This window comes from Pristis pectinata, chromosome 2, assembly GCF_009764475.1.
Source record: "Pristis pectinata isolate sPriPec2 chromosome 2, sPriPec2.1.pri, whole genome shotgun sequence".
NCBI lineage: Eukaryota > Metazoa > Chordata > Chondrichthyes > Rhinopristiformes > Pristidae > Pristis > Pristis pectinata.
This window is the reverse complement of record NC_067406.1, coordinates 95,708,644-95,735,641: the sequence shown is the minus strand read 5'-3', so window position 1 is coordinate 95,735,641 and position 26,998 is coordinate 95,708,644. Positions and strand designations below refer to the sequence as shown.

At 41.6% G+C, this 26,998-nt stretch overlaps 1 protein-coding gene across 19 annotated transcripts in view; it reads left to right on the top strand.

Annotated features, from left to right (window-relative positions):
* The window catches only part of ank2b (ankyrin 2b, neuronal), a 781,056-nt gene that overhangs the window by 219,766 nt on the left and 534,292 nt on the right, over positions 1 to 26,998 (top strand). For 17 of the 19 annotated variants that reach the window (XM_052010179.1, XM_052010168.1, XM_052010174.1 and 14 more), the window contains one exon: positions 11,735 to 11,827. The exons of the other annotated variants lie outside the window; for them this stretch is intronic. In XM_052010179.1, coding sequence (XP_051866139.1) covers positions 11,735 to 11,827 — 93 coding nt within the window. The remainder of the gene's footprint in view (positions 1 to 11,734; positions 11,828 to 26,998) is intronic. 19 annotated transcript variants of the gene reach the window in all.

The window sequence follows — 26,998 nt, the reverse complement described above, 5'->3', positions numbered from 1 at the left end:
CGACACTAAGATCGGCGGTGTTGTGGATAGTGTGGAGGGCTGTTGGAGCTTACAGAGGGATATTGATAGGATGCAGAGCCAGGCTGACAAGTGGCAGATGGAGTTCAATCCGGAGAAGTGTGAGGTGGTACACTTTGGAAGGACAAACTCCAGGGCAGAGTACTGGGTAAATGGCAAGGTACTTGGCAGTGTGGAGGAGCAGAGGGATCTGGGGGTTCATATTCACAGTTCATTGAAAGTTGCCTCACAGGTGGAAAGAGCAGTAAAGAAGGCCAATGGGATGTTGGCTTTCATAAATCGTGGGATTGAGTTTAAGAGCCGCGAGGTGACGATGCAGCTTTACAAAACTCTAGTTAGGCCACACTTAGAGTACTGTGTTCAGTTCTGGTCGCCTCATTATAGGAAGGATGTGGAAGCGTTGCAAAGGATGCAGAGGAGATTTACCAGGATGCTGCCTGGATTAGAGATTATTGAATATGAGGAGAGGCTTAAGGTGCTAGGGCTTTATTCACTGGAAAGGAGGAGGATGAGAGGAGACATGATAGAGGTATATAAAATATTGAGAGGAATAGATAGAGTAGACAGTCAGCGCCTCCTTCCAAGGGCACCAATGCTCAAGACGAGAGGGCATGGCTTTAAGGTTACGGGTGGGAGGTTCAGGGGAGATGTCAGGGGGAGGTTTTTCACCCAGAGAGTGGTTGGTGCATGGAATGCACTGCCTGGGGTGGTGGTGGAGGCAGATACATTGGACAGGTTCAAGAGCTTGTTGTATAGGCATATGGAGGAGTGTGGGATGGGGGGGTATGTGGGAGGAAGGGGTTAGGTAGTGTGAGAGTGGTTTGATGGACAGCACAACATGGTGGGCCGAAGGGCCTGTTTTGTGCTGTATGGTTCTATGGTTCAAGTGCCGTTTTTGATAGTACTGTCGAGTTTCCCTGTACTGATGATCAAGAATAGACTTAATGGAGTTGTAATTGGCTGGGTTGGATTTGTGCTGCTTCTTATAAACCTCCATAAGGTCAGCCCTCAGTAGTTTTCAGCATTGTCAGGTAGATGCCAGTGTTGCAGCTGTACTGGAAAAGCTTGGCCAAGGGTGCATCAAGTTCTGAAGCACGTCTTCATTTGCCTGCATTTGGGCCATATCTGTCCAAACTTATCCATGTACCAATATACCATCTAAATGTCTTTTAAATGTTGTAATTGTACCTGCCTCTTCCACCTTCTCTGGCAGCTCATTCCATATACCCACCACCCTCTGTGTGGAAAAACTTGCCCCTCAGATCCCCTTTAAGTCACCTTAAACCAACAACCTTGAGTTTCAGACTCCCTTACATTGGGTAAGAACTGGAACTACCTACCCTTTCTGTGCCCCTCATAATTATATAAACCTCCATAAGGTTCCTCAGCCTTCTTTGCTCCAGGGAAAACAGACCCAGCCTGTCCAATTGCTGCTTGTAACTTAAGTCCTTTAGTCCAGAAAACATTCATGTGACCCTTTCCTGCACCCTCTCTAGCTTAAACACATCCTTCTGACATCACAGTGACCAGACTGCACACAGTACTCCAAAGGGCGCCCGAATCAATGATTTGTACAACTATAACCTGAAGTCCCAACTCTTGTATTCAGTGCCTGTGCCAACGAAGGCAAGCATGCCATCTGCCTTCTTCACGACTCCGTCTACTTGTGTCTCCACTTCCAGAGAATTATGCACTTGTGCCCCGTTCAATAATTGTGCCCCAGGGCCCTGCCATTCACTGTATGTCCTGGCATGGTTTAACTTCAAAGTGCATCACTTCACACTTGTCTGAGTTAAATTCCATCTGCCATTCCCTTGCTCACTTTCCCTGTTGATCTAAATCCCATTGTAACCTTAGACAACCTTCTTCACTGTCCACAATGCCATTGGTTTTGGCATCTGCAAACTCACTAATCATGCCACCTATATTCACTTCCAAATTTTTAATGTATATGATGAACAATAGAGAACCCAGTATCGATCCATGTGTCGATCCAGGTCTCCAGTCTTAAAAGCAACCCTCTACTACCCGCCCTCTGTCTCCTTCTACCAAGGCAATTTTGTATCCAGTTTCCCATCTCATCCTGGATCCCATGTATTCTAACCTTCCATGCAGGATCTTGTCAAAAGCCTTGCTAAAGTCCACAGAGACAACTGCCCTGCCCTGCCCTTGTCAGTCCTCTTGGTTACCTCCTCAACAAAGTCAAAAACATTTCTGAGACATCATCTCCCACAAAGTCAATTACTGACTATCCCTCATCAATCATTACCTTTCCAAATGCAAATAAATCCTGTCCCTCAGAATTTGTTCCAGTAATTTTCCTACCACTGATATAAGGCTCACTAGCCTGCAGTTCCCTGACTGTTCAATATAGAACATAGAACGGTACAGTACTGGACAGGCCATTTGGCCCATGATGTTGTGCCTATCTTAATGTTGATTTATACTAAATGTCCTCCTGTGTATCATCCATTTCCCTCCATTCCTTTCATATTTACTGTATATGTCTATCCAAAAGCCTCTTAAACTCCACCAAACCACCTGATTCCACTACTACCCCTGGTAACCAATTCCAGGCACCTACCACTCTCTGCGTAAAAAAAAACTTGCCCCTCACATTGCCTTTAAACTTCCTCCCCTCTAATCTTAAAAGCAGATGCTCAGGTGTTAGATATTTCTACTCTGAGGAACAGATTCTATCCTATCTATCCTACCTATGCCTCTCATCATTTAAAAAATCTCCATCAGGTCTCTCCTCAGCCTCCGATGCTTGTAAGGAGAAGAATTCAAGTTTGTCCAACTTGTCCTTATAGCTCATACACTCTAATCCAGGCAGCATCCTGGTAAACCTCTTCTACACCTTTTCCACAATCTCCACAACCTTCCTATAATGGGGCGACCAGAACTGCACACAATACTCCAAGCGTGGTCTGACTAAAGTTTTATATAAATAGCTGCATCGTGACTTCCTTACTCTTATACTCAACACCCTGACCAATGAAGGCAAGCATGCCATACCCCTTCTTTAGCACCTTATCCACTTGTGTAGCCACTTTCAGTGAACTGTGGATCTGGACCCCAAGATCCCTCTGTACCTCAGTGCTATTAAGGGGCTGACCATTAACTGTATACTTCCTCCTTTCATTTGACCTTCCAAAGTGCAAAACCTCGCACTTGGCCAGATTAAATTCCATCTACCACTTCTCTGCCCGTATCTGTAACTGATCTATATCCCACTGTATCCTTTAATAGTCCTTTGGTGTCATTTGCAAACTTGATACTCCGCCCATCTGCATTTTCATCCAAATCATTGATGTATAGTATATCACAAACAACAGAGGTCCCAGCACCGATCCTTGCAGAACATCACTGGTCACAGACCTCCAGCCAGAATAACAGCCTTCCACCCCTACTCTGTCTTCTATGGACTAGCCAGTTCCAAATCCAAACTTGCAATTCACCCTGGATCCCATGCATCTTTATCTTCTGAATCAACCTACCATGAGGGACCTTATCAAATGCTTTACTAAAGTCCGTGTAGATAATGTGCACTGCCTTGCCCTCATCAATCACCTTTGTTACCTCCTCAAAAAAAACTCAATCAAGTTTGTAAGGCATGACGTGCCCCACACAAAGCCATGCTGACTGTCCCAAAGCAGGCTATGCCTTTGCAAATGCACATAAATCCTATCCCTCAGTATCCTCTCCAATAGCTTCTCTACCACTGACGTGAGACTCACTGGCCTATAATTACTTGGATTATCCCCATTTCTGTACTTGAAATGTTTGTGGCAAGTAGGATGAAAGAGAATCCCAAGGCATTTTATACACATATTAAAAACAAGAGTGCAGCTAGGGAGAGGGTAGGACCACTCATGGACAAAAGGGGGAATTCATGCCTGGAGCCAGAGGAAGTAAGTGAGGTACTAAACAAATACTTTGCATCAGTATTCACCAAAGAGAAGGACATGGAGGATAGCAAGATCAGGGAGGGGTATGCTGATATCCCTCCAATCTAGAAAAGCATAGACATCAAGGATAATCAGCATAGTTTAGTGTGGGGGTGGTCATGCCTTACAAACTGGATTGAGATTTTTGAGGAGGTGACAATGATGATTGATGAGGACAGGGCAGTGGATACAGTACACATGGACTTCAGTAAAGTTTCAACAAGATCCCTCATGGTAAACTGATTCAGATAGATACTGCCACGGATACTTGATAGAACTGATTCAAAATTGACTTGGGCATAGAAGGCAGAGGGTAGTAGTGGAGAGGGGTTATTCTGGCTGGAGGTCTGGTCAGTGCTGTTAACATAGAACATGGAACAAAGTACAGTACAGCATGAGAGCAGGCCCTTTGGCCCATGATGTTGTGCCAAACTAGTTAAACTAGTAATTAGATGCCCAACTAAGCTAGTCCCTTCTGCCTACACAATGTCCATATCCCTCCATTCTCTGCACATTCAAATGCCTGTCTAAGAGCCTCTTAAACGCCTCTATCGTATATGCCTCCACGACCACCTCAGGCAACATATTCCAGGCACCCACCACTATCTGTGTGAAAAAAAACTTGCCCCACACATCTCTGTTGAACAGCCCCCTCTCACCTTAAATGCATGCCCTCTAGCGTTAGACGTTTTGACCCTGGGAAAAAGATACCAGCTGTCTGTCTATTCCTCTCATCATCTTCCAAATTTCTATCAGGTATCCCCTCAGCCTCTGCTACTCTAAAGACAAGAATCCAAGTTTGTCCAACTTCTCCTTATAGCACAATCCCTCTGATCCAGGCAGCATTGTGGTAACGCTCTTCTGCACCCTCACCAAAGCCTCCACATCCTTCCTATAATAGGGCAATCAGAATTGAATGCAATATTCCAGATGTGGCCGAACCTGAATGTTATAAAACTGCAGCATAATAAAGGCAAGCATACCATATGCCTTCTATACCACCCTATCAACCTATGCAGCCTCTTTCATGGAGCTATGGACTTGGACCAAAGATCTCTCTGTACATCAATACTATTAATTGTCTTGCTATTAACAGTGTTCTTTCCCTTTACACTTGATATTCCAAAGTGCAACATTTCACACTTGGCCGGATTCTCCATCTCCATCTGCCATGATCTGCAACTGATCTATATCCTGCTGTATCCTTTGGCAATCTTCTACATGATCCACAATGCCACCAATTTTTGTGTCACCAGCAAACTTACTAACCCACCCACCCATCCATCCATCCATTTATATGCATCACAAACAGCAGAGGTCCCAGTACGGATCCCTATGGAACACCACTAATCACTGACCTCCAGCCAGAATATGTCCTATCGACCACTACCCTCTGTCTTCTATGGTCAAACCAATTCTGAATCCAAACGGCCAAGTCACTGTGGATCCCATGCGTCTTAATCTTCTGGATGAGCCCACCATGAGGGACCTTGTTAAACGCCTTACTAAAATCCATGTAGACAACATCCACAGCTCTACCTTCATAAATCACCTTTGTCACTTCCTCAAAAAACTTCATCAAGTTAGTAAGTCATGACTTGCCCCGCACAAAGCCATGCTGACTGTCCCTAATTAGAGACAGTTTTCCAAATGTTCATAAATCCTTTCCCTAAGAATGCTCTCCAATAGCTTCCCTACCACTGATGTGAGACTCACCGTTCTATAGCTACCAGGATTATCCCTATTTCCCTTCTTGAACAATTCTGTAAGGATCAAACTATCCCACACTGATCCTTGTGGTGTTCTCAGTTGTTTGTAATAAGTATAAATGAGTTCGATGAAAATGTACATGTACAAGGGGAAAAATTGTTCAAATGTACATGTACAAAATATACAAATACAGAAAATGTAGGTTGCCTGACATTTAGTTTACAGATACAAAAATTGGCAGAGTTGTGGATGGTGAGGAAGGTTGTCAAAGGATTCAGCAGATTATAGATAAGATGGAAGTGTGGGCAGAGAAATGGTACATGGAGTTTAATCCAGGCGTGTGTGAGGTGTTGCACTTTGGGAGGTCAAATGCAAGAGAGAGGAATGTATATAATAATGTCAGGACCCTCAAGAGCATTGATGTACAGGGGGATCTTGGGAGAGATCCCAGTCCCTGAAAATGGCAATACAAGTAACTGGGGTGGTAAAGAAGACACACGGCATATTTGCCTTCATTGGTCGAGGTGTCGACTATAAAAGTCAGGAAGTCATGTTGCAGCTGTATTAAACTTTGGTTAAGCCACATTTGGAGAATTGTGTGCATTTCTGTTCGCAGTATTACAGGAAGGCTGTAGAGGCTTTGGAAAGGGTGCAGAAGAGGTTCTCCAGGATATTGCCTGGATTACAGAGTATTAACTGTAAGGAGAGGTTGGATAAATTAGCTTAATAAAGTAAATGGTTTCCAATACCACAGCGTTGTTTGAAAATAAATAATCAGCTGAAATGAGGTAGCATTAGCATTGAGTATTATCTTTACCTTTTGATTGTATAATCTATAATATGTATTTCCTTTCATTGGTTTGTTTAGTATTGTAATAAAAACTATTATGTTGCAACAAACACCAAATGCTGAAATATAACACAAGACTGTGTAAGATTTTGATTTTCTGCTAAATGAGATTTCATTGCATGTTTGTTCCAACTTGTAATCATTTGGGCCAAGTTATAGAGTCATGCAGCACAGAAACAGGCCCTTCAGCCCAACTGGTCCGTGCCGGCCAAGATTCCCATCTAAGCTAGTCCCATTTGCCCATGTTTTGCTCATATCCCTCGAAACATTTCCCATGCATGTACCTGTCCTTTTAAATGTCGTTAATGTACCTGCCTCAACCACTTCCTCTGGCAGCTCATTCCATATACTAACCACTCTTTGGGTGAAAAAGTTGCCCCTCAGGTTCCTATTAAATCTCTCCCCTCTCACCTTAAACCTATGCCCTCTATTTCTTGATTCCCCAACCCTGGGAAAATGACTGTGCGCATTCACCCTATCTATGCCCCTCATAATTTTATACACCTCTATAAGATCACCTTTCATTCTCCTATACTCCAGTGAAAAATGTCCCAATTTGTATAACCCCTCTCCATAACTCAGTCCCTTGAGGACCGTCACCATCCTCGCAAGTCTCCTCTGCCCTCTTTCCAGCTTAATGACATCTTTCTTATAGCAGGGTGACCAGAACACAACACAATATTCCAAATGTGGCCTAACGAACATCGCACAGCTACAGCATAACATCCTAACTTCCATACTCAATGCCCTGATGGAGGCCAGCATGCCAAATTATTTCTTCACCACCCTGTCTACCTGTGACACCACTTTCATGGAACCATGTATTTGTACTCCTATGTCCCTCTGTTCTACAACACTCCCCAGGACCCTATCATTCACTGTGAAAGTCCTACCCTCATTTGTCTTCCCAAAATTCAACATGCACTTAGCCAAAGTAAATTAAGATCGAGGATATTGTGCATTTGTCATTGTTTTTGAAGTGAGTTTTAGTTGTGTTTAAGTTAAATCATGAAACCATGAAGCTAGGGAGGAAGAAGTGGGCTTGTTGGGTTGGGCTTTATGAAATGACACCCAAGTCAGATTGTTTTGACTAATGGTTATTGAAGATTAAAATCAGTGTGCCCCACTGTAAAGCCAAGTCGCATGATCAGTTTGGACTAACTGTGTTTCCAAACTGTATCTAATCACCCATGTAAAAGGCAGATGTTCTTTCCACCATTTTAACAGAATGTGCACAATTAGCTTGACAATTTAATTTGGGTATCATGACCAATCTATGCTTCATATGAGGCAGACATTATGAAATGGATTGTCCCAATTGCAAATGGGAATATTTCTGAGTACACTTATTCATCATTAGAAAATGCATAATGAATTCTGTACCTCTTATTCAGCTTTTGTCTTGATAAATTGCTACATAGCTAATGTTTCATCACTCATTTAACACACTACTTTATTTTTTCCCTCCAGACAATAATGATTGATACAAATCAACAAAGTTTGCAGGAATTGTACAATATAAAGCATATTTGCACTCATCACTTGAAGCACTTTCACACTTCATCCTGATGAGCAAATCATTGTGCTGAGAGTGCAATTTATAGAAGCTCTCATTGAGCATTATTAGAAAGTTCTGTTTGGAAACCATATTTTGGTAAATTATAATTAAATCAATGAAAACATTCTATTTACTGCAGGATCCTGGTGTTGCAACTATATAAAATATTTGAGCATGAAATTTCACAGAAAATCATTTTTGGAAAAGATCTGAAAGTGGTTTGAAGTTATTGGGGAAAAAATAGGAATTCTCACTCACAGCAGATGTGGAACAACTTGTGATAAAAGGACTCAATTTGCCTTTCTGTTGAACTGAAAAGAAGGCTTGGGATTATTTATTGGGAACGCTCACTTGGTATGATTAGCCCAAGTCAGAAAGTTCACCCTTTTCAGAAAATATATCTGTGAGTTATACCTCAAACACTATACTCTTGAAGTAGGATATATGGGTCTGTCATTTGTGCACTTGAATCCTCACTTACACTGTTAAATAATTAGGGTGATGCATTAATGAATATAGCAGAATGGATGACTTGATTTTTTTTCTCTCTCTGCTTCTGCTTGTATTTTAATATACATAGTAAATGTTTGGTGTGAAATTTTTCCCCTGTTCTGGTTCAAATCTACATCAATTTAGTAAAAGTTAGAAATACAATGAAATTGAATTACAATCCCAAAGAAATCTTTCAAATTCATTGCTGTAACTTCTCTTGTGAGACACCGCAGCGTGTGATGGTTGGCAACCATGATAGATCATCACCTTTGATTGCACCTGCTCACAGTGATTGGTACGTGTGTACTCAGTACTTGGCCAGATTTCCCTTGTTTGAGAATACTTTAGACAAACTCTTTTTATTGTCATGCTGATATTTTCCATTAGAAATGACTGTTTCTGGAAGAACCTGTTTAAATGGTCAAAGGAAGCTTTGTATTGATACAATATTTGTGGGGAAAGTGACGACTCAATAGGACCTGAATATAATATCTGGGTTTATCCACTGATTTTATGCAGGGCATCTTCAGGAATGAAGATATTCAATGTTTTGTATATTTTATCATATTATATCATATGATATCATATATTTGCCTCGTTTTATTTTGTTGATAAGGAAAAATAAGGATTTCCGTGTCTAATAATTTAGCATAAAATGTTCTGAATATGCCAGGAGGTTGGTTAAGGCCAGGTTATAACTTTCATCATCAAATAACCAACTACCTGTGGGACCTAACATCTGCATGATTGTCTACGCCATGGATTAACAGGTAAAGGGAAAAATTAGATGAGAAGCACAGAATTCTGTAAAGCTGTTGTGTGTTTTAACTGCTTATAGAATTCTAAGGCAACAAACCTATGATCATTTCTGTATTATCTGGCTTAAAATTCAAATGCTACCTTGAGTAATTGCAAATGGCATGAATTTATTAACATTTAACATTCAAGCACACCTATGAATATGTTAGCAAGTAGATAACACTGACCTTTGTGATAATGCTTTAAAATCTCCTGTTCTGATAGCTACAATTTACTTTTAGAAACATCACTCCTTTCTTACCCCTTGCACAGTACACATGCTTCTCTTCTCATTTTGCTTGTGCACTATAAGCTACTCACTTCAAGACAAAAAGCTCTACCTCCTTCCATACTCGAGGAATGGTGTCAGAATGGCTTTACATATGCTGCACTGCATGTGCTCATTGAACTGTTAAGAAATTTGTTTAACTGAAAAGAGCCTGATTGTCTTTAAAGCTTGATTGCTTTTATTTTCTGTAATTTGTTTCTTGTTCATTTTTTGCTATCTATGTGTTTCATATAGATTCACTTAATCTGTTGCTCACTTAACAGATTTGTGAAATGCATATTTAAGTAATATTTTAAGTAAACACTGCTTGCAAAATTTTGTGAATGTGCAGGATACTTATGAACTGTTTATTGTGGAAGTGATGTCCAATTGCTTAGATTAAGCTGAAAAACAATATTAAATATTGAATTTTGTTGGGAACCTCCACATAATACAATTATGTTCCTGTATTATTCACTAGGGATGAGCATTTGCAATTCATCTTTGCATGAAAAATAATATCTATTCATAAAGGCAAAGTTGCTGAACAGTATAACAGACACCGGTATTTAAACAGCATCTTTCATGATGTCAGGACATTCCAAAAATTGCTTAATAGCTACTGTAATGTAATGCTATCCAAAACAACAGAAAAACATCCCCTTGTTAAATCTCTACACATCATAAGTGTTAATTGTCTGGAAATATGGACATAAACCCTCAAAATACCACCAGAATACTTGAAGATACTTTCCTTAAACGCTAACACTCACAACTGATATTGGATATGGATACATCCCACCATATAGCCTTTTAAAGACTGAATGTGTCTTTAGATTGACCTCTCTCAAACCCACTATACTTGGGGAAATTGAAAAGTGTATTTGGCATGAGGTAAACCTCAGCATGTGTTTACAAGTGCTAAACCCACCGGGAGTCAAAGTCAAAGCTGAATTTATTGTCATATGTACAAGTACATATACATATGCACAGGTGCGATGAAAAACTTACGGGAGCATCACAGGCACATAGCATCATATAAGCAGCATTCACAAGAAAAACATAAATTATGCATAAATTATACACAATTTTAACAAGAAAAACAATTAGAACAAAAAAAATTTCATTTAAGTGCAAATGAACTTATAGTGTTATTGTAGCAAATGAACTCATGTAGTGATCAGGGTTTGGCAGGTTGCTGTTCAAAAAAACTGAATAGTTGAAGGGAAGTAGCTGTTCTTGAGCCTGGTGGTGTGGGACTTCAGGCTTCTGTACCTCCTGCCCGATGGTAGCTGTGAAAAGATGGCATGGCCTGGACGGTGGGGATCTTTGATGATGGATGTTGCCTTCTTGAGGCAGCACCTCCTGTATATATTACCAGTGTTAGGAAGGATGTGCCCATGATGTATTGGGCAGAGTCCACTACTCTCTGCAGCTTCTTGCGTTCCTGCACATTCGAATTGCTGTACCAGACCATGAGTGGTAACAACAAACAGAATGCTGGAGGAACTTGCCACGTCAGGCAGCATCTGTGGAGGCAAAGAGATGGTTAACGTCTCAGATCAAGAATAGCCGTATAAAGAGGGGTATGGGTGAGGAAGAGTCGGCAAGTGATAAGTGGATCCAGGTGAGGAGGGGTTGGTGGGCCATTTGAGGAATAATACATTAATTACAGGAACAAAAAGAAATGGATGGATCTTTTGAAATTAACAAAGATTAAAACTGTACTTGTACTCAAAAGTAATTAATATTATTTTCAGTTTTGTGACCGGTCTATCAGAATTGGGTCTTAATTTCAACTATTTAAATTACATTTATCTCTAGATTTAAGCCACAGCTATCAAATTTAAAAAGAAAAAGACCTCCAAACTTTTGGCTTTATGAATAAATTCAGATTTTTGAACACTATGGTGATCAAAATATGCTCATCCCTATCATTGCTAATGGTAAAGTGTCACTTTGCAGCAGTTTGAATTACAGGAATTGAAGGTTCCTGTTATTTCCTTGCAAACAATATAATACCACAATGCTTTGCTGTTGTTTTCATTTCTTGCACCATGACTCTTCTTTTCTTAATTCCCACATGACAGCAAGGTGGGAGTGAAATACCCCCCACTCCCCGGGAGAGATTGTTACGTCACAGGGTAACTTTCCAGGATCAGATGGTCCCAAGTCGTCAGGAGGTAAAGGCTTAATAAGCAAGTACTTGTAGTGCTGGTCTTCTGTCATAAGTTCTAAAGGAATCTTGAGACCCAAGTTACAAGACATCATGCTTTGCCTGTCCATGTAAAAGTTGCACAAGCATTATTAACCAGCTTTTAATGAGCTTCCTCCCAACAATAACAAACCAGTGGCCTTTTTCCTCCCTGTTTCAAGTGCATTTTGTGATTTGAAATCCTGGCAGAACCATCATTTGCATGTATTAACCATGTCCTTAAATGCTCTGTTTCAGCAAAATGGATTGTTTTGTGAAATGTCTTGTTATCGCAGAAGAGTCTATTGAATATAAGATTGTGGTAAATTTGCTCTTAAAAAAATATAATGTTCTGAGTAAATAACTGCTGATACAAAATTCTGTTCCAAATTGGTGTGACAACAAATGTGATTCTGTATTATGAAGATGAATTCGCAAATGTGCTTTTCATTTTTTTTTCAAAACTAGCATTAATTATGAGCTGTCTGGCTTTCCATTTGCAGGTGTAACTATCACTACATTTCTGAAACTTTTCACTGAAATCTGAGCTGAAAATGAAAAACACTGCAGATGCTGGAATTCCGAAATAAAAACAGAAAATGCTAGAAACACTCAGCAGGACAGACAGCATTTGTGGAAGAGAAACAGAGTTAATTCTAGTCAAGAGTCTTCAACCTGAAACATTAACCCTGTTTATTTTTCCACAGATTCTGCTTGACTTGTTGGTGTTTCCAGTATGATCTATTTCTATTTAAGTGTGAGCCTCAACTTTATTTGGTATTGACGGCACAATTCCAGAGTTATTTCCATTGGTAGGACTGCAAAGAATAGACTGCATTTTTGTGTGTATTTTTGCTCATTATGAGGATTCATAATACTGTGAGGACATCTCCCATTTCAGTGCATTGGCAGCTAAAGGTTGTATCTAGGGAACCCTTGGAATTCCACTGATGGTTTTCAGCTGGTCCCAACGTTCGCTGAAAGAAGGTGCATGTTGCATTTTGGGTATGGAGAAGGCCCCAAAAATGAACAATTCTTGAAGGAACATAATGTTGTCCGAAGCACAAACTCACTGCAAGGGTCAAGATTTACTATTCTGCTGTAGACTCAGCCTGGTAACTCTGTTGTCATCATCTCCATAATTCTTCAGCAGTCACCATAAAATAGAGAGGTGGTGAGAATGTTGGTGGAGATTCTGTGCTTTTATGGTTTAGACAGAATAAAACTGGGAAATAATTTGGACCCTAGGATATTTGCTTATCTTTCTTCAATGCTCTGCTTCTCTGAGGTGAAATTTAACTCTCCAAAATGGGTGAATTTGATTTAAATGGATGCAAGTGCAAAACATAAAACATAAAAGCCAATTCCAAGCCATCTATTAGTTTGGTTGGGGCATGTCAATTCTCTCACCACATGCAGGATTGTCATTTAAATATTATAATAATACCAAGTGTAAACCACCAAAGTTTGGGTGTGGTGAAGCCTAGCAGCTAAAAAGGAGACCGGAAAGTGTCTTTTCATTTACCCGCTGGATCCAGTTTACCAGGTTCACCAACTACAATCTCACCTCACCCTGCCCTATCCCAGACCCTAATGATCTACTTCCAACAGCTTTCTGATTTGCTACTCCTTGCAATCCCCCCACCCACCCATCCAGATCCCTCCATTCCACAGACACACCATTTCCCCAATTTATTGCACTTTCTTTCTGGGCCTCTGATCTCTCCAACCTTCCCCTTCCCAACCAAAACTCCATAAATATACACACGTGCATGTAGACACACACACACACGCACGCGCGCGCGCACACACACACACACACACACACACACACACAGAAACATACATACACCTTTGTTAAATTCAGCAGGACAGCAAACTTGGCCTTCCAGCCTCTTTCATATTGTGAGCTAGTAGATAGGATGCATCTTTTAAAGCCATATGGCTGGTTCTGATGCTTTAGTTACTTGCCTGAGGTAATGTTTGGCATTCTAATGAATTCCACAAAGTCCCGTGTCACTGAATTTCTACATTAATTAAAATGATTGTTAAACCACACAGGCAATATCTTATAAACATAAGGGCTATTGTGGATTCAAAGTCGAAGTTGAATTTATATGCGCAAGTACAAGTATGCATAGGTGCAATGAAAAACTCACTTGCAGCAGCATCACAGGCATAGGCAAATAAGCAGCAGTCACAGGAAAAACATAAATTATGCACAATTTTTACAAGAAAGAATGCAATTAGAACAAAAAAAGTGTATTTTAGTGCAAAGTGATCAAGGTGGTCATAGTTTTGCTAAACTGTCATGACTAGTGTTTGCTGGTTGGTTCAAGAACCGAATAGTTGAAGGGAAGTAGCTGTTCTTGAACCTGGTGGTGTGGGACATCGGGCTTCTGTACCTCCTGCCCGATGGTAGCTGTGAGAAGAAGGCATGGCCTGGATGGTGGGGATCTTTAGTGATGGATGTTGCCTATTTGAGGCAGTGCCTCCTGTAGATACTACTGATAGTGGGGAGGAATGTGGCTGTGATATATTGGGCAAAGTTGACTACTTTCTAAGCTTCTTACATTTGTCTTCTCAAGAGGTCAGTTTTCAATTAATTATTTGAGTTATAAAGTCATACAGCACAGAAACAGGCTCATCAGCAGACCATGCCCATACCAATCATTAAATACCCATCTATACCAATCCCTTTTCCCAGCAGTTGATCTGTAGCTTACCATGACTTGGCAATTGAATTGCAGATCCTGATCTTGAATTCTTGTGAGAGTACCTGCCTCCAGCACCTTCTCAGGCAGTGTGTTCCAGATTGCAACCATCAACATGGTGATTTGTTTTCCTCTGATCCCCTGTAATCCTCTTACTCCTCACCTTTTTCCTCTGGTTTTAGACAGATTATGGGGATAGGTTTCTCACTGTCCACAGGGTGGTGAAAAAGGCATTTAGCACACTAGCCTTCATCAGTCAGGGCAATGAGTATAGGAGTTGGGACATTAAATTGTTGGTGAGGCCACATTTGGAGCACTGTGTACAATTTTGGTCACCCTGTTAGAGGAAAGATGTGGTTAAACTGGAAAGAGTGCAGAAAAGATTTACGAGGATGTTGCCAGGACTAGAGGGCCTGAGTTACAGGGAGAGATTGTCCAGGCTAGGGCTTTATTCCTTGGAACGTAAGAGAATGAGGGGTGTCCTTATAGAAATGTTTAAAACTATGAGAGGCATAGATAAGATGGATGTTAACAGTCTTTTCCCTAGGGTAGGGGAGTCCAAAACTAGGGAGCATTGGTTTAGGGTGAAAGGGGAAAGATTTAAAAGGGACCTGAGGGGCAACTTTTCATGCAGAGAGTGGTGAGTATATGGAAAGAGCTGCCAGAGGAAGTGGTTGAGGCAGGTACAATAGTATCATTTAAGAAGCACTTGGATAGGTACATGGAGGGGCAGGGCTTAGAGGGATATGGGCCGAATGCAGGAAATTGGGACTAGCTGGGTAGACAACATGGACTGTTTGGGCCAAAGGGCCTGTATCTGTGCGGTATTGTTCTATGGCTCTATGACTCTATAAGTTGCCTGCTGGATGGTGAAGTACTTGCCTTTTGTGCTTTGGGCCCCCACCCTTTGCTGCAATGCTTTTTCTCCCTTTCTACAACACACCCTACCCTGCAACCTGCCGGAATGGAAAATGCTGGTCTCGTGACTGTTCCCCCTTCCCCCCCACCCACCCCCCACCATTTAATGCTGGTCCTCCTTCATAATGTCAGTGTCTGATCCAACCCCCAACTCTGAATCACAATCCATCAGTCCATTCTTCCCCGCCATCCCTTCAGAGTTGCAGGGTGCCATTGCATTCTGGGTCTGATAAGACTAACAGGTGGTACGTTTTTAGTTCTGACAATACCTGATCATTTGCAAGGTCTTGGAACAACTGAAGATTTTAGCAGAGGGGCATTGATTAAAATGATTATTGGCAGCCCACATCTGCACTCAGCTGGCATGCCTATTTGGGTGCACCAACATTTCAAAGCAAATGTACTTAAAAGATCCAACCAGCAATTCTTCGCACTACTTCCATCTTGAGCAGAGTGATAGCCAAATGTAGTTTTCAGGGATAAATATACATTAATTCAGTCAATATTTTTTTTCCATTCAGTATTCCCAAGTTTAAGCACACAATTTATTTGAAAAAAATGCAAAATTCCCTAAAAACGTGATTATGGTTCATCAGTGAACTTGTTAAAGACAAATTTCTTTTTCACCTTAAATTTGTTGTAATTTCAGAAAGTAAGGAAGGTGATCTTGGTAGCATTACATGTCAAAATAATTATCTGAATAAGCTGAATACCACTATTCCTGCACAGACTTTTTAGTCATGTGATTTCTAATATGATTTAGACAAATTTAATTGCAGATATGTTTTCCTTCAACCCAATCTAATAATTTACTCTTAAACATGAATGAACTTTATTTGAACTCAATGATGTTAGATGCGTCGTGTAAATTGAGAATCAAAGCTGACCCTGGTTCCAGAGCCTTTTTCCCCATGACAGCTAGTGCCCTGTACATGAAAGGCATATACCAGACATGATAGTTAAGGTTAGAGTAGGATAGGGTGAGTGAGGACAACTTGTGATTTATCAATTGACAACAATGGAAGGAAATTTTTATTGTAGGTATTCTTCTGCTTTGCAGATCAAGGAGATGACAATGCTTGGAAGATAAAATCAGCAGCTATTTCCTCTTTTTATGTCGAGTTGGGCTTTACTCCATTTCAGTGGATTGAAATATGTCTATATGATTGGACATTATGTGATAGGCCCCACTTGGACCAATGATGGAGAAAAAGAGAAGTATTATAAGAATGGGTTAGCAATTTTACTTTTAAATAGTCAGGTAAGCAGCTTCTGAAGCATTGGCTTTATGGCTGAATCCATGACATGCAGATGAGACCTTAATTTGAAGAACGACGATTATTCCTTCTGAATACCTGTATGTCACTTTAAAACTGTATTCTTGTCCACCATACAACATAGAATTTATTATTTGAACTTAAACCAGTGCTAAGTTTGTAGTATAAATCAAAAGTCAACCCCTGACCTGACTACAAAGCTCCTCTCCAGTATTTGATTAAGCAATTCCTCAAGATTATTCCTCAATAATGCATTTTTTCATTTGCTGATTCATAATTGATTCATCCCATGGTCCTTTTAATGTCAAGGAATACCTGAGTGGATATATCTTCTCCAAAATTCCATGTTTACTCCACATATCAGGCAATGGCACAGGAGTAATTATTCATGTGGAGAAGCACTTGAATTAATGGCACAGATTCTAAAGCAACTCATTAATCAATTATTTTGAATGCAACTGGTGAGTCTTTGTTATTTCCTCCCCAAATATAGACTCGGGAATATGCCAGATGCACAAGGAAGAAGAGAAGGAATTGAATCACATTTTCTCATGGAGATTAAATTATCACCTGTAGCTTTATAGTAACTAGTTTAGGTGATGGAAAAAGTTGAATTCTCTGAAGATTGCATTGCTAATTAGCATTATCACTCAGGTTGCAAGTTTGACCTTAAGTTTCCTTAATTTTATTTAAAAATCTGTTTTAAAAAAATTGGTTATCATCAATATAGAAGTATAGAAAATAGGAGCTGGAGTAGGCCATTTGGCCCTTTGAGCCTGTTCTATCATTCAGTACAATCGTGGCTGATTATCATTCTCATTACAATTTGCCTGTGCTATCCCCACGATGCTTTTTCATCTAGAAATTAATCTATCTCCTTCTTAAATGTATCCAGTAACTTGGTCTCTACAGCTGTTTATGGCAAGGAATTTCAAAGGTATGTCTTCGTCACTCTCCTCACCGCAGTCCTAAACCTCTTGCCCTGTAAACTGAGATTGTGACCCCTTGTTCCAGTCATCCTAGACAGGGAAAACTGCCTCCCTGCATCTGGTCTATCTATTCCTATCAGGACTGTGGTAGTTTCAATTAGATTCTCTTTCATCCTTCTTATTATGGTGATCACAAACCTAGTCGACCTAATCACTCCTCATACAACTGTCTCAATTTTTTATCTCATAGTTGTACTCATAGACTCCTAGTTAGAGTCATGTAGCACAGAAACAGGCCCTTCAGCCCACCAAGTCTGTGCTGACCATTAGACACCCATTTACACTAATCCTCTCCACATTCCCATCAACTCCCCCAGGTTCTCCCACTTGCCTACACACCAAAGACCATCTGGCCTATCGAGCCTGCTCCGCCATTCAATAAGATCATGGCTGATCTGGCTGTGGACTCAGCTCCACCGACCTGCCTTTCCCCCATTACCCTTAAATCCCCTATCATGCAAAAATTTATCTAACTGTGTCTTAAATATATTTAATGAGGGAGCCTCCACTGCTTCCCTGGGCAGAAAATTCCACAGATTCACTGCTCTCTGAGAAAAGCAGTTTCTCCTCATCTCCATCCTAAATCTATTCCCCCAAATCTTGAGACTATATCCCTTGTTCTAGTCTCACCTACCAGTGGAAACAACCTTCCTGCCTCTATCTTATCTATCCCTTTCATAATTTTATATGTTTCATTCTTCTGAATTCCAGCGAGTATAGTCCTAGGCGACTCAATCTCTCCTCATAGGCTTAACCCCCTCATCTCCAGAATCAACCTGGTGAACGTCCTCTGCACCGCCTCCAAAGCCAGTATCTCTTTTCCCAAGTCAAGAGACCAGAACTGCATGCAGTACTCCAGGTGCGGCCTCACCAGTACCCTGTACAGTTGCAGCATAACCTCTCTGCTCTTAAATTCAATCCTTAAGAAACATAGAAACACCTACAGCACAATTCAGGCCCTTCAGCCCACAAAGCTGTGCTGAACATGTCCCTACCCGAGAAATTCCTAGGCTGACCCATAGCCCTCTATTTTCCTCATCTCCATTTACCTATCCAACAGTCTCTTAAAAGACCCTATTGTATCTGCCTCCACCATCGTTGCCGGCAGCCCATTCCACACACTCACCACTCTCTGAGTAAAAAACTTACCCCTGACATCTCCTCTATACCCACACCCAGCACCTTAAACCTATGTCCTCTTGTGGCCACCATTTCAGCCCTGGGGAAAAGCCTCTGACTATCCACCCGATCAATGCCTCTCATCATCTTATATACCTCTATCAGGTCCCCCCTCATCCTCCGTCGCTCCAAGGAGAAAAGGCCGAGTTCCCTCAACCTGCTTTCATAAGGCATGCTCTGCATTTCAGGCAGCATCCTTGTAAATCTCCTCTGAACCCTTTCTATGGCTTCCACATCCTTCCTGTAGTGAGATGACCAGAACTGAGCACAGTACTCCAAATGGGGTCTGACCAGGGTCCTATACAGCTGCAACAGTACCTCCCAGATCCTAAATTCAATTCCCCAATTGATGAAGGACAATACACCATATGCCTTCTTAACCACAGAGTCAACCTGCGCAGCCGCTTTGAGCGTCCTATGGACTCGGACCCCAAGATCCATCTGATCCTCCACACTGCCAAGAGTCCTACCATTAATACTATATTCTGCCATCATATTTGACCTACCAAAATGAACCACTTCACACTTATCTGGGTTGAACTGCATCTGCCACTTCTCAGCCCAACTTTGCATCCTGTCTATGTCCTGCTGTAACCTCTGACAGCTCTCTATACTATTCACAACACATCCAACCTTTGTGTCATCAGCAAACTTACTAACCCATACCTCCACTTCCTCATCCAGGTCATTTATAAAAATCACAAAGAATAAGGGTCCCAGAACAGATCCTTGAGGTACACCACTGGTCACCGACCTCCATGCAGAATACGACCCTTAAACAACCATTCTTTGCCTTCTGTGAGCCAGCCAGTTCTGGATCCACATTGCAATGTCCCCTTGGATCCCATGCCTCCTTACTTTCTCAATAAGCCTTGCATGGGGTACCTTATCAAATGCCTTGCTGAAATCCATATATACTACATCTACTACTCTCCCTTCATCGATGTGTTTAGTCACATCCTCAAAAAATTCAATCAGGCTCGTAAGGCAGGACCTGCCCTTGACAAAGCCATGTTGACTATTCCTAATCATATTATACCTCTCCAAATGTTCATAAATCCTGCCTCTCAGGATCTTCTCCATCAGCTTACCAACCACTGAGGTAAGACTCACTGGTCTATAATTTCCTGGGCTATCTCTACTCCTTTTCTTGAATAAGGGAACAACATGCGCAACCCTCCAATCTTCTGGAACCTCTCCGTCTCCATCGATGATCCAAGGATCATCATTAGAGGCTCCGCAATCTCCTCCCTCGCCTTCCACAGCAGCCTGGGGTGCATCCCATCCGGCCCCGGCGACTTATCCAACTTGATGCTTCTAGCAATGAAGGCCAACATTCCATTTGCCTTCTTGATAACCTTTTGTACCTGCAAACCAACCTTTTGTGATTCATGCACAAGCACTCTCAAGTCCCCTTGCACAACAGCATGCTGCAATCTTTCATCATTTAAACTGACAAATCTGCACATTTTTGGGATGTGGGAGGAAACTGGAGCATAGATATTCACAGAGAGAATATGCAAACTCGACGTGGACAGTGCCTGAGGTTAGGATTGAACCTGGGTTGCTGCAGCTGTTAGACAGGGGCTCTACTAGTTGCATCTCTGTGCTGCTCCTAAACACCACAGAAGTGAAAATTGTGAGAGATAGATAATGGATGGCTTATCTGCCATCATGGTTTTACTATGCTGGTTGACAAAGTCAAAATGAACATGATGGCCTATTCATTGTCATGCCTGGTTTCAGTCTTAAGTATCAAATATTTAGTAAAGACAAGAATAAGGTCCAGCCTTTTTCCAAAGGAGGAGGAAGGAAAAAGAAAATTGTTTCATGCCTTGCAAACGTAGTACATTTGGTGGAGTGCTGCAGATTCTTCATTTGAATTTGAATTTATTTTTTTCTTCCATAACAAACTAGGGTTGTCACAACAACCATTGGGATGGATTAGTGTTTTCATTTAGAAAGAGTCAGGTTTTATGACAAATCTGAGGTTGCCACAGTGTTTCTCTGGCCAAATGGTGAAGATAAAATCGATCACATTGGTACTTGTTCCATTCATATGTCAGATACCCAGCACCTGGAGAACTTTGCTTTTAGATTGTTTCCGTAATTGTAAGCAGTAGTTTATTGAAAGTTTTATTACCCATGCTTCCACATGTCTTCCCATTGTAATTACACAGGAGTACCTGGAAAGCTGATTATACAGTTAATAAACAGATGTTAAAATAGAGATTTTATACAATTTAATTCTGTGCTACACACTGGCTTCTCTTTTTGAACATCTGAAGTGTATTCATGTCCCAACTCTGATGTGGAACACAGTCCAATTCTACCACAACCATTTTTTAATGTAGGCACTTTAGAACAGAAATATATACTACAATTTCTGTGATGACTTTGCAAAGCACCAATTCTGTATCCCTAGGATGTCAATCCGTGATGAGATTTGTACATACAAACTACAAAACGATTTGTTCTCTTTCAAGTGCTTTTTATGAAAAAGAGCAGCAATTGGCCTTTAAGATGGCCACAATGTCTTCTTGGTATCAGCCAATACAGTGCAAATGTGCTGCATGGGATCAGATTCATCACTCCAATCCATTCTTTTGCCCAAATAAATGAATTCTGCATTCTCCTGTTCTTGCAGAAACTAATTGTTGAGTGGGGAATTCACTGAAGACTAAATGAACACTATTTTAGGTTTTATTACTCTAAAGTCTCTGTTTAAAATATTAAAGAGCAATGTTACTCCTTGAATATCTTTTTGAAAAGGGATTAAAGTCACAGTCATAGAGTTGTACAGTATAGAAACAGGCCTTTTGGCCCTCAACATCCATGTCAACTTTTTTGCCCATCTACACTAATTCCATTTATCCACATCAGGACTGTATCCTTCCATGCCTTGCCTAGTTAAGTGTCTGTCTAAATGTCTCTTAAATGTAGTAATTGCATCTGGTTCCACCACCTCCTCTGGCAATGCATTCCAGATATCAACCACTGTCTGTTTGAAAGAAAAAGACCCCTCAGATTCCCTTTAAAACTCCTTCCTCTCACCTTAAACCTATGCCCTCTAGTTTTTGACTCCTTTGCGTGGGGAAAAAAGATTTTGACTGTCTACTCTGCCATCGCCTCTCCTATGCTTCTATTAGGTCACCCCTCAGCCTCCTTTATTCCATGGTAAACAAGCCAGCCTACCCCAGGACTCTGATGATAAATTTATTTTTAAAGATTCCTGTCAGTGTTTAAAAATACTAAAATGAATTAATTGGCTCAGATTTTCTTTGTGTCCAAATGTCTAGTTTCCCCATCAGAATGGTGCAGTAGTGAGATCAGTATTTCCCAGACAATTGAAATACTGACTCCGAGCTTGACCAATTACTTTAATGATATTTGCAGATCTAAATCACAAGAAATCTCTCCTACAGTGGAAGCTTGTGAACTACCAACTCCATTTGTCTGACCCTGAACCAGACCGTCAGTAATCTTGGCCTTCTACCTGACCATTGGATGACTTATGGCCATGTCCTCTGCATGTAAAATCATTCAACTTCCACTTCTGTAATGTTGCCTATCTCTGACCTACATTATTGACACCAGTGCCCTTGTTAATCTATATCCTAATGTGCTTTTGGCTCCTTCATAAACTTGACCTTCCCCAAATCCTAATCATGGTCCTGTTCATTCTTTGTCCTTGTGTATTTGGTCCAGATTGTCAGCACTTAGGCTCTTCTGTCCATGGTGACCAAGATTCCCATCTAAGCCAGTCACCTTTGCCCACATTTGGCCCATATCCATCCAAACCTTTTCTATCCATGTACCTGTCTAAGTACCTTTCAAATGTTGCTAATGTACCTGCTTTATCCTCAGGCAACTCATTCCATATACTGACTACTCTCAGGGTAAAAAAGTTGCCCCTCAGGTTCCTATTAAATCTCTCCCCTCTCACCTTAAATCTCTGCCTTCTAGTTCCTGATTCCCCAACCCTGGGAAAACGACTGTGCACATTCACCCTATCTATGCCCCTCATAATTTTATACACCTCTATAAGATCACCCCTCATTGTATCTATCTACGCTCCAATGAAAACAGTCCCAACCTGCTCAACCTCTCTCCATAACTTAGTCCCTCAAATTGAGCAATATGCTCATAAATCTCCTCTGCACCCTTTCCAGCTTAATGGTATCTTTCCTAAAGCAGGGTGACAATAAATGAACTCAATATTCCAAATGTGGCCTCACCAACGTCTTGTACAACCGCAACATAACATCCTAACTTTTATACTCAATGCCCTGACTGATGAAGACCAGTGTGCCAAAAGCCTTCTTTACCACCCTGTCTACCTGCGACGCCACTTTCAAGGAACTATGTACTTGTACTCCAAGGTCCCCCTGTTCTATAACACTCCCCAAGGACCTGCAGTTCACTGTGAAAGTTCTACCCTCATTTGACTTTCTAAAATGCAACACCTCGCACTTATCTGAATTAAACTCCATTTGCCATTCTTCGGCCCACTTACCCAGCTGATCAAGAACCCTCTGTAAATCCTGATAACCATCTTCAGTGTCAACAACTCCACCTACTTCAGTGCCATCTGCAAACCTACTAACCATACCGTGTACATTTTCATCCAGATCATTGATATAGATGACAAACAACAATGAGCCGAGTGGCGACCCCCAGGGATCACCACTCGTCACAAGCCTCCAGTCCAAAAAACAACCTTCCACCATCACCCTCTACTACCTACCAGCAAGCCAGTTGTGTATCTAATTAGCTAGCTCTCCCTGGATCCCATGCAATCTAACTTTGCATAGCAGCCTACCATGCAGAAGGGCCTTAGTGAAGTTCACATGGACAATGTCTACCGCTCTGTCCTCATCGACTTTTTGGTTACTTCTTCAAATAACTCATTCAAATTCGTGAGACATGATCTCCCACGTACAAAGCTGTGCTGACTATCCCTAATCAACCCCTGTCTTTTTAAATGCTTGTATATCTTATTCCTCAGTATCCCCTCCAGTATCTTACCTACCATAGATGTAAGGTTTACTGGTCTATAGTTCCCATGTTTTTCTTTGCAGCCCTTCTTAAATAAAGGCACAACATTCGCTACCCTCTAGTCTTCCAGCACCTTACCTGTCGCTAATGATGATGCAAATATTTCAGCCAGGGCTCTCGCAATTTGGACAATAGACAATAGGAGCAGAAGTAGACCATTCGGCCCTTCGAGTCTGCACTGCCATTTTGAGATCATGGCTGATCCTCAACAATCAATATCCTGTTCCTGCCTTGTCCCCATATCCCTTGATTCCCCTATCTATAAGAAACCTATCTAGCTCCTTCTTGAAAGTGCCCAGAGAATTGGCCTCCACTGCCCTCTGAGGCAGTGCATTCCACAAATTCACAACCCTCTGGGAGAAGAAGTTTTTCCTCACCTCTGTCCTAAATGGCCTAGCCCTTATTCTTAAATCATGCCCCCTGGTCCTGGACTTCCCCAACATCTGGAACATATTTCCTGTCTTTATCTTGTCTAATCCCTTAATAATCCTGTATGTTTCAATCAGATCCCCTCTCAATCTTCTCAATTCCAGCATGTACAATCCCAGTCTCTCCAACCTCTCAGCATAAGACAGTCCCGACATCCCCGGAATTAACCTCGTAAACCTACGCTGCACGCCCTCTATAGCCAGGATATCCTTCCTTAACCCTGGAGACCAAAACTGTTCACAATACTCCAGGAGTGGTCTCACCAGGGCCCTGTACAAATGCAAAAGAATCTCTTTGCTTTTGTACTCAATTCCCCTTGTAATACAGGCCAACATTCCATTAGCCTTCATCACTGCCTGCTGCACTTGCTCATTCACTTTCAGTGACTGATGAACAAGGACTCCTAGATCCCTTTGTATTTCCCCCTTACCTAACTCCACACCATTCAGATAATAATCCGCCTTCCTGTTCCTGCTCCCAAAGTGGATAACCTCACACTTATCCACATTAAACTTGATCTGCCAAGTATCTGCCCACTTACCCAACCTATCCAAATCATCTTGAATTCTCCTAACTTCCTCTTCACATGTCGCACTGCCACCCAACTTTGTATCATCAGCAAACTTGCTAATGTTATTCACAATGCCTTCATCTAAATCATCAACATAGATCGTAAACAGCTGCGGTCCCAGCACCGAGCCCTGTGGCACCCCACTAGTCACAGCCTGCCATTCTGAGAAACATCCATTCACCCCTACCCTTTGTTTCCTATCCGCCAACCAGTTTTCTATCCATGTTAATACCCGCCCCCCAATTCCATGAGCCCTAATTTTACCCACCAATCTCCTGTGCGGCACTTTATCAAATGCCTTCTGAAAGTCGAGGTATACAACATCCACTGAATCTCCCTCGTCTATTTTCCTGGTTACACCCTCAAAAAACTCCAGTAGATTAGTCAAGCATGATTTGCCCTTAGTAAATCCATGTTGACTCGACCCAATCCTATCATTGCTATCCAAATATGCCGCTATTTCATCCTTAATAATGGACTCTAGCATCTTCCCCACCACAGATGTTAGGCTAATTGGACGATAGTTCCCCGTTTTCTCCCTCCCTCCTTTCTTAAAAAGTGGGGTAACATTAGCCATTCTCCAATCCTCAGGAACTGACCCCGAATCTAAGGAACATTGGAAAATGATCACCAATGCATCCACAATTTCTAGAGCCACCTCCTTTAGTACCCTGGGATGCAGACCATCTGGACCTGGGGATTTGTCAGTCTTCAGCCCCATTAGTCTACCCATCACCATTTCTTTCCTAATGTCAATCCACTTCAGTTCCTCTGTCACCTTCTGCCTTTTGTCCATCCTTACGTCTGGGAGATTTCTTACGTCTTCCCCCGTGAAGACAGATCCAAAGTACTTATTAAATTCGACTGCCATCTCCCTGTTTCCTGTAATAATTTCACCCGATTCGGTCTTCAAGGGCCCAAAATTGTTCCTAACTAACTTCTTTCCCTTCACATACCTAAAAAAAGCTTTTGCTATCCTCCTTAATATTCTTGGCTAGCTTGCCTTCGTACCTCATTTTTTCTTCCCGAATTACCTTTTTAGTTAAATTCTGCTGCACCTTAAAAATTTCCCAATCTTCTATCTTCCCACTCAGCTTGGCTCTGCCATACTTCTTCCTTTTTAACACAATGCTATCTCTGACTTCCTTTGTCAGCCACGGTGGCCCCTTTCCCCTCTTTGAGTCTTTCCTTCTCTGGGGAATAAACTGATCCTGCACCTTGTGCATTATTCCCAAGAATACCTGCCATTGCTGTTCCACTGACAATTCTGCTAGGATGCCCGCCCAGTCAACTTTAGCCAGCTCCTCCCTCATGGCTCCATAGTCTCCTTTGTTCAACTGCAAAATTGACCTTTCTTATTTGCCCTTTTCCCTCTCCAACTGCAGATGAAAACTTATCATGTTATGGTCACTACCTCCCAATGGCTCCTTTACTTCGAGTTCTCTTATCAAATCCTGCTCATTACACAGCACTAAATCCAGAATAGCCCTCTCCCTGGTCGGCTCTCGTACCAGCTGCTCCAAGAATGCATCCCGGAGGCACTCTATAAACTCCCTTTCCTGGGGTCCAGTACCAGCCTGATTTTCCCAGTCCACTTGCATATTGAAATCCCCCATAACTACTGTGACATTACCCTTGCCACATGCCAACATTAACTCACTACTCAGCTTGCACCCAATATCCATGCCACCGTTTGGAGGCCTGTAGATAACACCCATTAGGGTCTTTTTGCCCTTACAGTTCCTCAGTTCTATCCACACTGACTCTACTTCTCCTGATTCAATGTCCCCCCTTGCAAGGGACTGAATCTCATTCCTCACCAACGGCCACCCCACCCCCTCTGCCCACCTTCCTGTCCTTACGATAGCATGTATACCCTTGAAAATTCATTTCCCAGGTCTGATCTCCCTGCAGCCATGTCTCCGTTATCCCAACAACATCATACTTACCCATTCGTATCTGAGCTTCAAGCTCGCCTACCTTATTCCTGACACTCCGTGCATTCAGATATAGGATTTTTAACCC